Here is a 13,291-nt window from a genome sequence, read left to right as displayed (position 1 = left end):
GCTGAATTTTATTATTTTTAATTGTAAAAATTTAGACTCTGGAAGCAGTATATTTTCCTTCCTTCATAGTTTTTATATCTTCCATTATTTTTGTTACTTTAGTCTGCTGGTTAGGACTGTCAGTATAGTCTTGATCTCAAGGGAATGACTTCATCTTTCAGTATGGTATTTGCTATAGAATTTTGTAGCTATCCTTTATGATATTAAGGACATTCTCATCTAGTCCTGGCTTCTTACACTCTTTTTCCTCTTTCATCTTGTTATAAGTTAAATTTTATCAAATGCTTTTGCACATTGTTGAAGTTATCATATAATTTTCTCCCTAAATTTGTTAATGTGGTGAATTTGATTTTTCAAATGACAAATTGGTTTCTTGGAATAACCAAAGTCAGTCATAATGTACATTTGCATATGTTATTGTTTTAGATACTACTAAAAAGAAATCACATGATAGGGGCTGGGGGTGTAGCTCACTGGTGGGCATATGCAAGGGCCTGAGTTTGATCCCCAAAGCTAAAGGAAAAAAGGTAGTATTGCACTTACTGTTAATATTTGCTCTGATTTCACAGATTTTTATATGTGAAAAAGGGTACATCTTAGATTTGATGAAATGAAGTATGTAGTGTATTTTGTAAATATGCTTTGTCAATACAGTATTTAAGATTTTTGCATTCATGGTCTTTAGTTACATGGTCATAATTTTGTTCTTCACTTTCTTTGACTTTGTAACTAAAATTATAAAATACATTGGGAAGCATTCCCTTGTTTTCTCATACTGCAATAGGTTGTGTGCATTTGGAATTATTCACTCTTGAAAACTTGACAAAAGACATCATTAAAATTGTTGTACTAGTTTTTGTGGGGGCAGAGGATGAGGGAAAATTTCTATTTAGCAGTGCAGTTGCCTTAATAGTTACACATTTTCCATATTTTCTATTCTTGAGTAAATTTTGGTATGTCCCATTTCTAGGAGAAATTTGGGAGGTTTGTGGGAAAACCCCTAACTTTTCATACGTGTTACATTCATTCCAATCACCCTCTATTCTAGTGCCAGTGTGATGTCATTTCCCTAGTCACAGTCCTTTAGCAGCACCCCACAACTTCAGATAAAGGTCCTTTATGATTTGAACTCCCATCTTTTGTAGTAACATCATTTCTCTCCACTATATTGAAAATTTATTGTAGTACTTTGAAACAGTTATACTCTTCCAAGCCTCTCCGGGTTTACATATATCAGTTGTTCTTTAGATTTTAAAACTTTCCTTCTCAAGGTATCTACCTCTGACCCTCTAGTCTGTTCTAAAAGCTTTCTTTAGGATTCTATGTATTCCTCAGTCTCTACTTTTAAAATATTACACTCAGTTTAGTATTATATACCAAGCACCTGAAAGCTATGTTTTCAATGAGTGAATGAAGATTGAGTAAGTGAATGATATTTCTAACAAGTATATTTTGCTTAACAGTGACAACTGAACGCCCTGTGCAGGTAAAAGTGGTCAAAGTCAAGAAATCTGATAAGGGAGATTTCTACAAAAGGCAGATTGCTTGGGCTCTTCGAGACCTTGCTGTGGTAGATGCCAAAGATGCTATCAAAGTATGTTTTTCTGTTCTTTGACCTGTGTTCAGAAGTATCTTTCATTTTATAATGTAATATTACGTATTCTAAGATGATCTAAACTTGCTGATTTGTGACCACCTGAGAAATAGTCTAACATGTATTGTTCAACCTTTTACCTCCTCACCCCCCAATCTAAGGCTACTTGGAATTAATACATATGTATATTTGTTTTATTGTTTTTGCTTTTTTGGAACTAAAATTATGTTTGTGCACAAGCTACATAAACTAGAGTAAGATTACCTTGACTATATATTTCTGTTTTAGGTAAGTATGCTAAAGTATAAAATCTATAAATTAGTGTGGCTTTTAAAGCAGTATGTCATATGAGTTTGTGTGAGTTTTTTTTAATCTTGTTTTGATAAAAACTTGTTCCAAATCAAGTATGATATAAGCAAAGTATATCCTCATTAGTTAATGTAGAATCATCAGCCAAGGCAGCCAAGTTGGTCTTTTGGGGACGTGACTTTGATGTTTCTGTTCAAATAAAAGAAGTGATGGGTTAGACCTTATTCTGAGGAATTTAAATAATAAGATTTAAAAGACTATAATCCGATGACTTATGTGATAGTCACATTAAAGGACCTCCTGTTTTCCCTGGCAATTCAAGCTTTTCACAGCTTTGTACAAACAGTACAATAGAGCACCTCTGACCCAAATAAGTGCAGCCTCCTCCTCTTCCACCTCCTCCTCTTCCTCTTTCTCTGCCCCTCATCATCTTCTGCAGCTCAGAGACACCTACAGAGCACCAGAGAATACATTGGATCACATCCACTTGTGCTCTTGATGGCACTAATAGCAAAGCTTATGCTGATATAACTACAGCACACTTTGATTTAATTCTATAAATCTCATACATTTATTAAAAAAGCACAAAGAAGTTAAAAATGACCTTTGTAAAGCACTCTGGTAAAATAAAATTCTGGTTTTACTCACCTTGGCATAAATCTCTGAAGATCAGAAAGCTAAACAAAACCAACAGGTAGTTGAGTCAGGTACAAAGAAAAAAACAAAACAACAACAGGAATAAAAAGGAAACAAAACAATTTTAGGAGCGCCCTGCCTCTCTGTGATTCAGATTGCTTCCAAATACAGATAATGCCTTTTAAGTATTTTAAATAATCTTACTTATCCCTGAGGAGTACCCAGTCTTTAGAAAAATGTGGAATGTGGAAACAGTTTGACAAGTTCTGACAGAAAGAGAATTATGTATGTTTGGAAAGAAAACAAGAATGAAATTTATAACCAACTTCAGTAATTTGTTTCTATGTGGAGGAATTTAGAATAGAGTTTTTTTTGGGGGGGGGTCAGTTTCTGTTTAAGAGAAAATTTATGGGCTTAGTAGAAATGCATCTTGATTAAAAAGCTTTATTCCCTTCACTAGTTTTTCACTTCATGACCCTGTTGAGTTGCATAATTCACTAACAGTGCTGAGTGCCTATTTGAATGCTTTCTCAAAGCTGATGCCTCTTTTCTGACTGCTTAATGGATGTTTTTTTCATTTTATGTAGACACCTTGGTGTATGTACACTATATATGGATAGAAAACATAAAATTTTTATACATAGCCTAACATTAGCCATTTAGTATCACACATTGATTTGTGTGAATGTTGCCACTGGAGCACTCAGCTTCTTTTATGGCATTATGGGAAGTATTCCCAGGGAAGAGATCATTTCCCATCAAGTTCATGTTAGCTGCCAATACTCTTAGTTTTTTTTTTTGTTTTTTTTTTTTTTTTTATAAGTAATAATGTAATTAGCTATAAAGGAAGGTTTTTAATTTTTTGATGCTTCAGTTCTGTTTGTTAAGCTGTAAGTTGAGCTAATTAGTAGTTCCACATTACTGTTAATATGATTTTTGTACCAGCAGTCGTGTAACTGATCCCTAAAATATCCCAACTCTTCAAAGTAATTTTCACGTAACTTCCCTTGCCTTTAAGGTGTGTATTCGCAGTTTGTTCTACCTGTTATGCTTTAAATAAATGGAATGTACTCTGCAGAGCATTTGAGCCTATTTTTTAATTCCTTGAAAGTGAAGAAAAGTGTATATTCATACATTTTTATTTTTTATATAATGGTTAAGTAGTTCTACAGTTAAGAAGTATTAGCCTGACATGGATTTATTGCTAAAACATGGTTTAATAGACATGTAGAAAGTATAACGCAGTTTTCTCAGATTGGTTCAGATTTTTTGTCACTTGAAAGAACATTAAAGCTTGCCAGCATTTTTGGGTTTTAAGACACCAGTAATCATTCTGCATTTGTCTCATTTGTTCTTGAAAAGCACACCAGGGTGTAGATTGTATTTTTTCCTCATAAGTTATTAGAAAATGTATTTCTTAATACATTTCTTTTAATAATATTGAGTTAATGTCAAATTACAGTTATGAATAATGATACATTATCAAAGATGTAACTCTAAAATATCTTGGCAATTCTTAAAGAAAAATTAGATCCACATCAAAACTAGAGACCATGGTTGTCTTACTGAGGAGGGTACTGAAGCACAAAGCCTTAAAGTATACAACCTGTACTTCTACTCATAGACCTTCAGGGCATAGGAAGAAAATGACCCCAACAGTGTTTTTTTGTTTTTCATCTAGTTACTTTTGGGTGATAATATTTTTACTATAAATTGAATTCTTGGAACCCTTCTCTTCAAATTGCTTAGCTGATTTGTTGTTGTTCTGTTTGTTTTTAAAGTTCCAGGCATTGAACTCAGAGCTTTGACCATATTAGGCAAGTGTTCTGCCACTAAACTATATCCCCAGCCCTTGCTTAGATGATTTTTAATGATCGTTGTCCCCCACCCCAAAAGCAGCTTTAGTTCTTTTTTTTAAATAAAGGTTTTACGTTATTAATGAAAAGGAATCTGATCAAAAACATTTTTTTGGTATATTTTCATTTCAGGAAAATCCTGAATTTGATTTACATTTTGAAAAAGTATACAAATGGGTTGCCAGCAGCACTGCTGAAAAGAATGCATTTATCTCATGCATTTGGAAATTGAATCAGCGATATCTCCGGAAGAAAATCGATTTTGTCAATGTTAGCTCACAGCTTTTGGAAGGTAAAGTTAAATAAGAATGTATATATAAAACCACGTGTATCTTTAGTTGACTATATAATTTGACATTATTCAAAGTAATCAGAATACTGAATTACCTTATAAAGGAATTTTAGAGTGTTCTTATTGAAGAAATGGTGCTTGTTCATTGTAGGATATTGATACATTAAATTAAAAAAATAAAAATCACTTATAAACTTAATCCTCAGAGATAACTGCTGTTAACATTTTGGTAAATATTATTCTGATCTTTTCTGTATGCATATTTAAATAATTTTTTAAAAAATAATTTTGCATCGTTTCTTATTTTTTCATATAATAATATATCATGAATATTTTTTACATTATTACCCCAACATTTTTAATAGTGTTCTGTTATATGAATATACCATAATTTATTTAACTAAAATCATTTAGTTTTAGTTTTCCAATCTTTACTTTTTTAAATAGCTCTGGGATAAATATTCTTGTGGCATTATTTTTGTGCAGAGTATAGTTATAGTGGTTAAGAATGCAACTGTGGAGTCATATTTCCTGGGTTCAAATTCTGGCTTTACTGCCTACTACATGACTTCATAGTTAATCTCTTGTCTCAGAGTCTGTTATATTAGAAATAGAGATAATAATAGTTCCTACCTCACAAGTTTGTTGCTAGGATTAAATTTCTTAAATTATGAACTTGAGGAGAATAGTGCCAAGTACATAGTAAATGCTCAATAAATATTAGCTCTTAATCTATTTTCAGCATAAAATCCTTAGATATAAAGTTAATTTGGAATATTTTTGACCAGTCTGTCTTCAGAAATGGTAGACAATTGTTATAACTGAAAATGTACAATGAGATTTACTTTGAAATTTTTTTTGAGAAAGGCATAAACATAAGAAAATGACCCTAAAGGCCTTGTGGATGCAATTTGTATTGTATTCTGTATCTCAAATAAGTAAGACTTTTCTGATTGTCAATACCAGCAGTGGTAACTTTGGTAGTTTTTATCAGTTGAAAAACAGTTGAAATAACAACTACTATGTAGGTGAATATAGTTGTTGCTCCTCTTTATTGAGGGAAAAAAGATTTGTCCTAAGTTATATATTAGAAGGAAAAATGAGATTTGTCCCAAATTGCAAATTAGCGTTTATCAATAGAAGTTTCTTTTCTTTCAGAAAGACTAAGACATCTGAAATGACCAATATTGAACGACTTTAATACCTAGTATGAAACAAACTGTTCATGTATTTAGTCATTTGCCTCTATTCCTCTATCTCTTCGGTTTTGTTTTACTTACTCTTTTTCTGTTTAATGATGGACCTTTCCCTTCTAGACTGTAGTGTTCTTTCCCAGCACTTAACTGGTGAACTGCTGGTTTAGGCATGATGCTTAGAACTGGCAGAGGCAAGTCTCATCTGTCAGACCCTGTGCTGCTCTTCCCATAGTGGCTAGCCTTCAGTAGGACTCTCCAAAGTTGCCATCTCACCAGTATTAGTCCCCAGTGTCTTGGCAGTTGCGTGAGTTAAGGAAATGACCTTCCAAAAATGTGTGATAATTTTTTATAACTTAAATTGGACACTAATTTACTTCAAATGACTTTTTTTAAAACTATTTCAGGATTAACATTCTGAGTCAGTAATTCACTGACAAGCTGGATATTCTGTTTTCAAATATTTTGTATTTCCAGATGACTTGCCTAGTGTGAATTTTAAACCTATATATTTCATTAAGGCAACCAGGTGGAAAGACACACATCTTACTGATCTAACTTATTAAGAAATACTACAGGGGCTGGGGATATGGCTCAGTTGGTAGAGTGCCTGCCTTGCAAGCTCAAGGCCCTGGGTTCAATCCCTAGCACTGCAAAAAAAAAAAAAAAAAAAAAGAAATACTACCAAAAGCAATGAGAAGAGTATTACTGTTTTTGAGAATCAAGTGTTTAACATAAAGAAAGCAAAAAGGTATTTAAGCTTTCAGGGCATAAAACAAAAGTTAGACATTTTTGTGTTTATAAACATTAACTCTAATTGAGAGATACTGAGATGATCCTTTAGGATCTCACTTTGAAAATCATTTTCTATAGATCAATAATGGTTTCTTTGGTTTAGTGTTCAGGGAGTACCTTTATTAGTGTCTGAAATCTTGATTTAACCTTTAAGTCACAGCCATTAATTCTTATATTTATTTATCATTTTTAAATTTTATTCATTTTTTAGTGGTACTGAGCGTCAAACCAAGGGCCTCACACATGATAGGCAAGGACTCTACCACTGTGCTATATCCCCAGCCCAGTTCCCATTTTTATAAAAGTAAATATTTGTTTCTAAGGTTTGGGAAAGGTTAGAAGACGAATAAATAATTATTACTACCTCCTTTGACAAACTAAACAAGTAAGATTTTTCTAATTGTTAATACTGGCAGTGGTAACTTTGGTAGTTTTTATGAGGGACAGTTAAATGTTGGAATCAGAATAAGGTTTTTAAAAGAGGAATTTCTTAGTGGTTGAAGTAGAGTGAAGTTTTGTTTGACATTTTCTTTTTTCAGTCTTTTCCTTGCAGCCAGATTTTTAAACAGTCTTTGACTTGAATCCTTAAATGTCAGCTTGAACTGATATCTCATGTTTTTGCACTTGTCTCAGTCTTGTCCCTCCCAACAGTGTTTCGTGACTAATCCTTTTTGAGGGAGTGTCTTGGTAAAGCCTTGGGCCTTGAATGAAAATAACTACACCAAATGCATGAGTCACAACTGACCTAAAAATAATCCCCAGGAAATGTTCTGTTTCCCAGTTTTCTCCTACAGGAACTAGTTAGTACTGTTTCTTAAAAGACTAAAAGGAAATAGAAAGATAAATATGTTTTTAATCATTGTCCCAAAATGAATAAGAAAAATGAATCTTGGAAATTTAGCTTCTTATGGAATTTTTCCACTTTGTAGTTAATTTTAATGTGGTCTTTTGAACCTTAATTTAACTTGAAGTTCATATGAAATTTGGGTAGTATTTTAAAAATTTTAAACCTGTATACTTTTCTACCCAGCTAATACTCTTTGCTTACTTTCCTCTGCTTCTTTCATACCTTTTTACTCTCCAGAACTGCCTAAAGTTACAGAAGGTGCGTAACACCTTTTCTTCTTATTCTATTTCATGTTTTAATTACTTGCCATTGTTATGTACTGTTGGTTGCATATTTTATGAAGTTGTGTAATAGGATAAATTTATTACAAAATCCATATAGTAATAAAATAATAGTAGTGTTCATTATTGGCTTCCAAAGAATTGTTTCAGGGAAGAGAAAATACTTCTGAAACATTTATCATGATCATTTAAAATATTTGTTTACTTGAAACATGTACTAGTGTAAGAAACTGTACAGAACCATTGGAGCAGTCCCTGCCCTCTAGTGGCTAGTGTCAGTCACACCTGACAGTTTAACATTTCTACAGTGAACTAAAATGATCTCATACAAAGAACAGGGAACTTGTTGATGCCTCTCTAAAAAACATTTAGATGCTGTAATATTATTGTAATTATAATTGCCTGTACAAAACATTTTAGTCCTCCTCTTTTTTTCTGGGATTATAACTAAATCTGTGTAATTTGATATCATTCTTTTTGTTTTGATTTAGCTAGGTTTTATTTTGGGACAAATTAATATAGTCAAGTCATGCTGAATGTAAACACTTTTTTCATGTTAAATAAAGAATACTAAAAGCATCCAGAGTTTGTAATTTAAATCATATTCCATTAAACCTAGAAAATCAGTAATTTTATTTAAAGTTGTAAATAACTCCTTAGGGGCTAAAAATTATTTGTTTGTTTTATCTCCTAACCTCAAGTTTTATATAAAATATCCACCACAAGCTAAGTGTGTTCTCTCTCAAAAAAAAAAAAAAAAAAAAGGACTGAAACACCCAAAAAAGCACTTCAGGTTTGATGTCTTGGTCTTTTGTTATGAAACATGAAGATCTTTTTCATTTTTGTAATTTCAAACCACTTTGCTATTCTTGCTCTTATATTAGTTACTGAGAAAGTTTCTATATTTCATCTTCAGCTATTTTATAAATACATGTGAAATTTTTAAGCAAAAAAATAGAAAATTTAGTTAATATGTTCAGTGTTTATTATAGAGGCAACTTTCAGTTAAGTTATTTGAAAGAAAAAAATATATAACAAAGATGAACAAAAAGAAAAGAAAAATGTTACTTGGGGAAAAATGGAAAGCAAATTGTTTTCATATGTACTGAATTCATAATAATTGTTTTGTTAGAGCACATCTACCTCATTTCTTCATGTTTTTGTGTTTTGTATTTTAGTTTGTGTTTAGGGAACTTGTGACTAAAGCCTATTTTAACACTTATAAATCAATCAGTGTATTAGACTGCATGCTTTTTATTTGTTATTTTTTAGGACTTTATTTAATTAACATATGTAATGTTGTATAAAAATAAAGTTTCAGGGTTTTTTTCATATATTTTGAATCTTTCTTTCCTGCTTTTCAGCCACTAAATGTGACCTGTGCTTATAACTGATCATATAAGCACCGTATTAAACGTACCATAAGTACCATATTATAATCCCTTAGTTTTTTACTATTTTATTTTGAATATTTGTCTTCTTTAAGAATCTGTTCCAAGTGGAGAAAATCAGAGTGTGACAGGAGGAGACGAAGAAGCAGTAGATGAGTACCAAGAATTAAATGCAAGAGAAGAGCAAGATATTGAAATAATGATGGAAGGCTGTGAGTATGCAATCTCTAATGCTGAGGCCTTTGCAGAAAAGTTGTCCCGAGAGCTACAGGTGCTAGACGGGGTAAGACTTTTTTGTAATCTATGAATAAGTGATGCGTAGTACATAGAGAAGGCTGGTGATATTCGTATTTTACTGCCTTAGGACTTCAGCCTTTATAGGGTGATTATTACTGTCCTTATCTATAAGCACATTACCAGCTGCTATCAGTTTTTCACTGTTTTTGTTCAAAAGATAGAACCCTTCCTAGTAAGCCAATGAAGGCAGTAGCTGAGGTTCTGAATTTTGATATGAAATGAGGGAAGAAGAAGGTAGACAACCAGAAACCATCTTAGGGGTTGTTTCCCCCAGCCTCTGAAACACTAGAATAGCATTTTTGTAGTTTGGGAAAAAAATAGGTGCAAATTAAAGTAAGAGAAATGAAGCTGAAATAAATGAATCACTTACCAAAAGGGAACAGAATAAGTGTGGAGGAAACAGGAGAGCCAGGAAATTTGATCATGGGCTTGTCCGCTAAAATGTTTTAAAATAGAACCTTTCTTAGGCTCAGTTCTTGAGTTTGTAATCTAAATGCAAAGCACCATGTATGTGAGAGTAAAACAAATCACCTGGGGGTTTTTTATTTTGTTTTGTGTTTTACAGACTGCATTTTGATTCATTGTGTACAAATGGGGTACATCTTTTAGTTTCTATGGTTGTGCACCATGTAGATCATGTTTTTAAGAAAAGTTACACCTTTAAGAAATTCCTGAGGGAATAAGAAACATTTTAAAGACTAAAAGTTTGGATACTTTATACATCAAAGGTACAGAAGTCATGGAAATCTAATTCAGGCCCAGAGAAATAACATGAACAATCCAGGCTTACTAGTTTGCAAAACTCACTGGAAGCAAAACCTAGAAGAGATTTCAAGATATTCAAGTGGAAATGGTCCTGGGAAGATTCAAACCCTTTCTCTGTAAGACATCAGTGTGTTCTAAGCCACGCGGACTCTTAAATTTTGGATTGTCCTTACAGTTGAGTTATTGTGGATATTATATAAAATAACATGTATGAAATCATAGCATTGACTATATAATGATCCTTCTTTTAAGTCCTTGTCCAGGTTTTTCATCATACCATGTTACTTGCCTTTCTATGATTTAGTGATTTATATTTTCTTTTCTAATTAATATTGCATGTATGTTCTAAGTCATATTACTTGGCAGCTTAATTTTAAACTTGGCAGCTTCCTATTTCAGAGAATTTGAATCAATAGAACATTCAGAAAATAGTGATAATGGGATAATGGTTATAACTGTTTTGCTTGATGGAATACAGTTGTAAGAGAAAAGAAAAAATGATAGGAGGAGCTAGCTTTCTTCCATATGCTCTTCCACATCCTATTAGTACCAGTCATCCTACAGTTACAAATTAGTTCACCATATCCTTCAAAGACTGATGTAACACTACTCTCCTCTCAACTAAGGTTTTATGTAGGTTATTGTGCTCTTATTTAGGGCTGTACCTAGATCTTAAGTAGAACATTCCTGTAGCTGGTAAAAGAAATGTTAAAGATGGACATGACATAATGGCATTAAATTTACAGGAAAGAGGATTTGCCTTTACTGATGACATGAACTCTACTTGTTCAATCTCTGGAAATACATAATATAGAGAGATGATGTCAGGTTCACCTTCATGGACTGTTGTATAAAAAGTAAAACATAAAGTGATAAACTAGGGTAGATGTGTAGATGTATAGCAATTTTTGTTATTCTACTTTCAAAGAGATTTAATAATCTTTTATTATATTTCTTTTACACATTTGAGTAACATGATGTTTGATTTTTGTCTTTCACTTTACAGGCCAACATCCAGTCCATCATGGCCTCTGAGAAACAAGTGAACATCCTAATGAAGTTGCTGGATGAAGCTCTAAAGGAAGTGGATCAGATTGAATTGAAACTGAGCAGTTATGAGGAAATGCTCCAAAGTGTAAAAGAACAAATGGATCAGATCTCTGAAAGCAATCATCTAATTCATCTTAGTAACACTAATAATGTGAAACTCCTATTAGAGATAGAGTTCCTTGTGGTAAATATTCTTATAAATTACCAATAAAAACAAAAACGAAGTCTAAGTGACAGTATATAGAATCCATATGTAAACATTTTCTAATTTCCTTATGAGAGCAAGATTTAAAAGAATTCCAAAGACCTAATAATAGGATTGAGTAGTATCTTACCTATAAATTTACTAAAATTATATGTGTAAGGGGTATGTTTGCTTGTATTCCAGAACCACATGGACTTGGCCAAAGGTCACATAAAGGCTCTTCAGGAAGGGGATCTTGGTTCTTCCAGAGGCATTGAGGCCTGCACCAATGCTGCTGATGCCCTTCTGCAGTGCATGAATGTAGCTCTTCGACCAGGTGAGATGGTAAAATCTGACTAAAAATTGAGACGAAGATTGTAACTTTATGTAAAGATTTTGACAAGAAATTACATAGGCCAAATAGTTTAGGGTTATATAGTTAGCTATTCAAACAAGCTTCACTTATGTCCCCGGGTATGTCTATTGATCATAAGAGCTTTTTCATTTCAGTTCCTTCTTATTGACCACCAGTGATTTTAGTTAACATCATGATCTTTCTTTAGTACTGTCCACAGCACAACATAGATGCTTTGGTTAGACCAGAAAACAAAATTTTTCTAGAAAAATTTCGTTCTAAAACTTGAATATGCATCAGAGTCACCATGAGGGCTCATTAAGGTAGATGACCAGGTCCCACTCCCAAATTCAGTAGGTTTGGGCTGAAGTACTAGAAACCACATTTCCAACAGTGGCCAGGTGATACTGAAGCAGGACAATTGTACTATGCTATTTTTAATCCCACTTACCTTTTTATAAAGCAAATAAATAAACCAGTAAAATTTTGGAGTCTTGAAAACTTAAATATGACTACTGTTAAAAATATATTCATTAAACTGAGGAAATACTTTTGCCTTTATTTTAATCAGTCAAGAAATGCCATTCTGATTTTAGGCCATGACATGCTTCTGGCAGTCAAACAGCAGCAGCAGCATTTCAGTGATTTGCGAGAGCATTTTGCCCGGAGATTGGCCAGTCACCTCAACAATGTTTTTGTTCAACAGGTAATTTTAATCTATTATTAAAATTAGCATGTTTCTGTAGCTTATTTATATTACCTTAATTAAATTCCCACAAAAAATTTTAGTGTGTTCAATTGAGGTTGCAGTATATTCCTTCATGCATTTATTTGATTTTTTAAATATGTACATATTTGCTCATAGAGATATTTTGGGCTTCACCTGCCCCTTTTAGGTAGACTATCTGGTTCCTTTCAGCTGGAGCTCTCTGATTCTAGAAATTAGATAAATTTATTAATTGTTTATTAATTGTATATACCATTTAGACATTCTTTCTTATAAAAGTCCAAAGTTGTTATGTGTTGACTATTGGCATGGATATTTTGAGATAAGGAATATGACTTGATTCAGTTTTATATGCTCTATAATACACCAAAAAAACCAACTAGTCAGCTGTAAAGTTCAGTTAATTTAATCTTCAAATAAATGATTTGTCTGTGTTTTATATGAAAAGAAATGTTATAATTGAGATGACAGTAATATATTAATAATATTAAGAGTACCTTAAAGGGAATTGAATAGAAAGCATTTTAATATCTGGCATGATAAACTAGATTTCTTTTTTTTTTTTTTTTTTTTTTTTTTTTTTGTCTCATTCCTTTTATTTTATTAGGGTTAGTGAGTGAAAAAAGTTAGGGGGTAACTTTACTTGTTGAGAAATGCCATCTGGGACTGAAGTTATAGCTCAGTGGTAGAGTACTTGCCTAGCATGCACAAGGTCCTGG

The 13,291-nt window shown here is 32.5% G+C and overlaps 1 protein-coding gene across 11 annotated transcripts in view; it reads left to right on the top strand.

Annotated features, from left to right (window-relative positions):
• EXOC1 (exocyst complex component 1) overlaps positions 1 to 13,291 on the top strand; it is a 48,411-nt gene that overhangs the window by 4,652 nt on the left and 30,468 nt on the right. For 5 of the 11 annotated variants that reach the window (XM_079153759.1, XM_079153752.1, XM_079153755.1 and 2 more), the window contains 7 exons: positions 1,464 to 1,594; positions 4,528 to 4,687; positions 7,760 to 7,780; positions 9,290 to 9,477; positions 11,263 to 11,490; positions 11,695 to 11,827; positions 12,442 to 12,551. In XM_079153759.1, the coding sequence (XP_079009885.1) occupies positions 1,464 to 1,594; positions 4,528 to 4,687; positions 7,760 to 7,780; positions 9,290 to 9,477; positions 11,263 to 11,490; positions 11,695 to 11,827; positions 12,442 to 12,551 (971 nt within the window). The remainder of the gene's footprint in view (positions 1 to 1,463; positions 1,595 to 4,527; positions 4,688 to 7,759; positions 7,781 to 9,289; positions 9,478 to 11,262; positions 11,491 to 11,694; positions 11,828 to 12,441; positions 12,552 to 13,291) is intronic. The other 6 variants (XM_079153761.1, XM_079153762.1, XM_079153753.1 and 3 more) reach the window with 2 other exon arrangements.

This window comes from Sciurus vulgaris (genome assembly GCF_902686455.1).
Source record: "Sciurus vulgaris genome assembly, chromosome: 9".
In the NCBI taxonomy this organism is placed as follows: Eukaryota; Metazoa; Chordata; class Mammalia; order Rodentia; family Sciuridae; genus Sciurus; species Sciurus vulgaris.
Note: the sequence above shows the minus strand (reverse complement) of the source record. Positions and strands in the feature narration are given on the sequence as shown.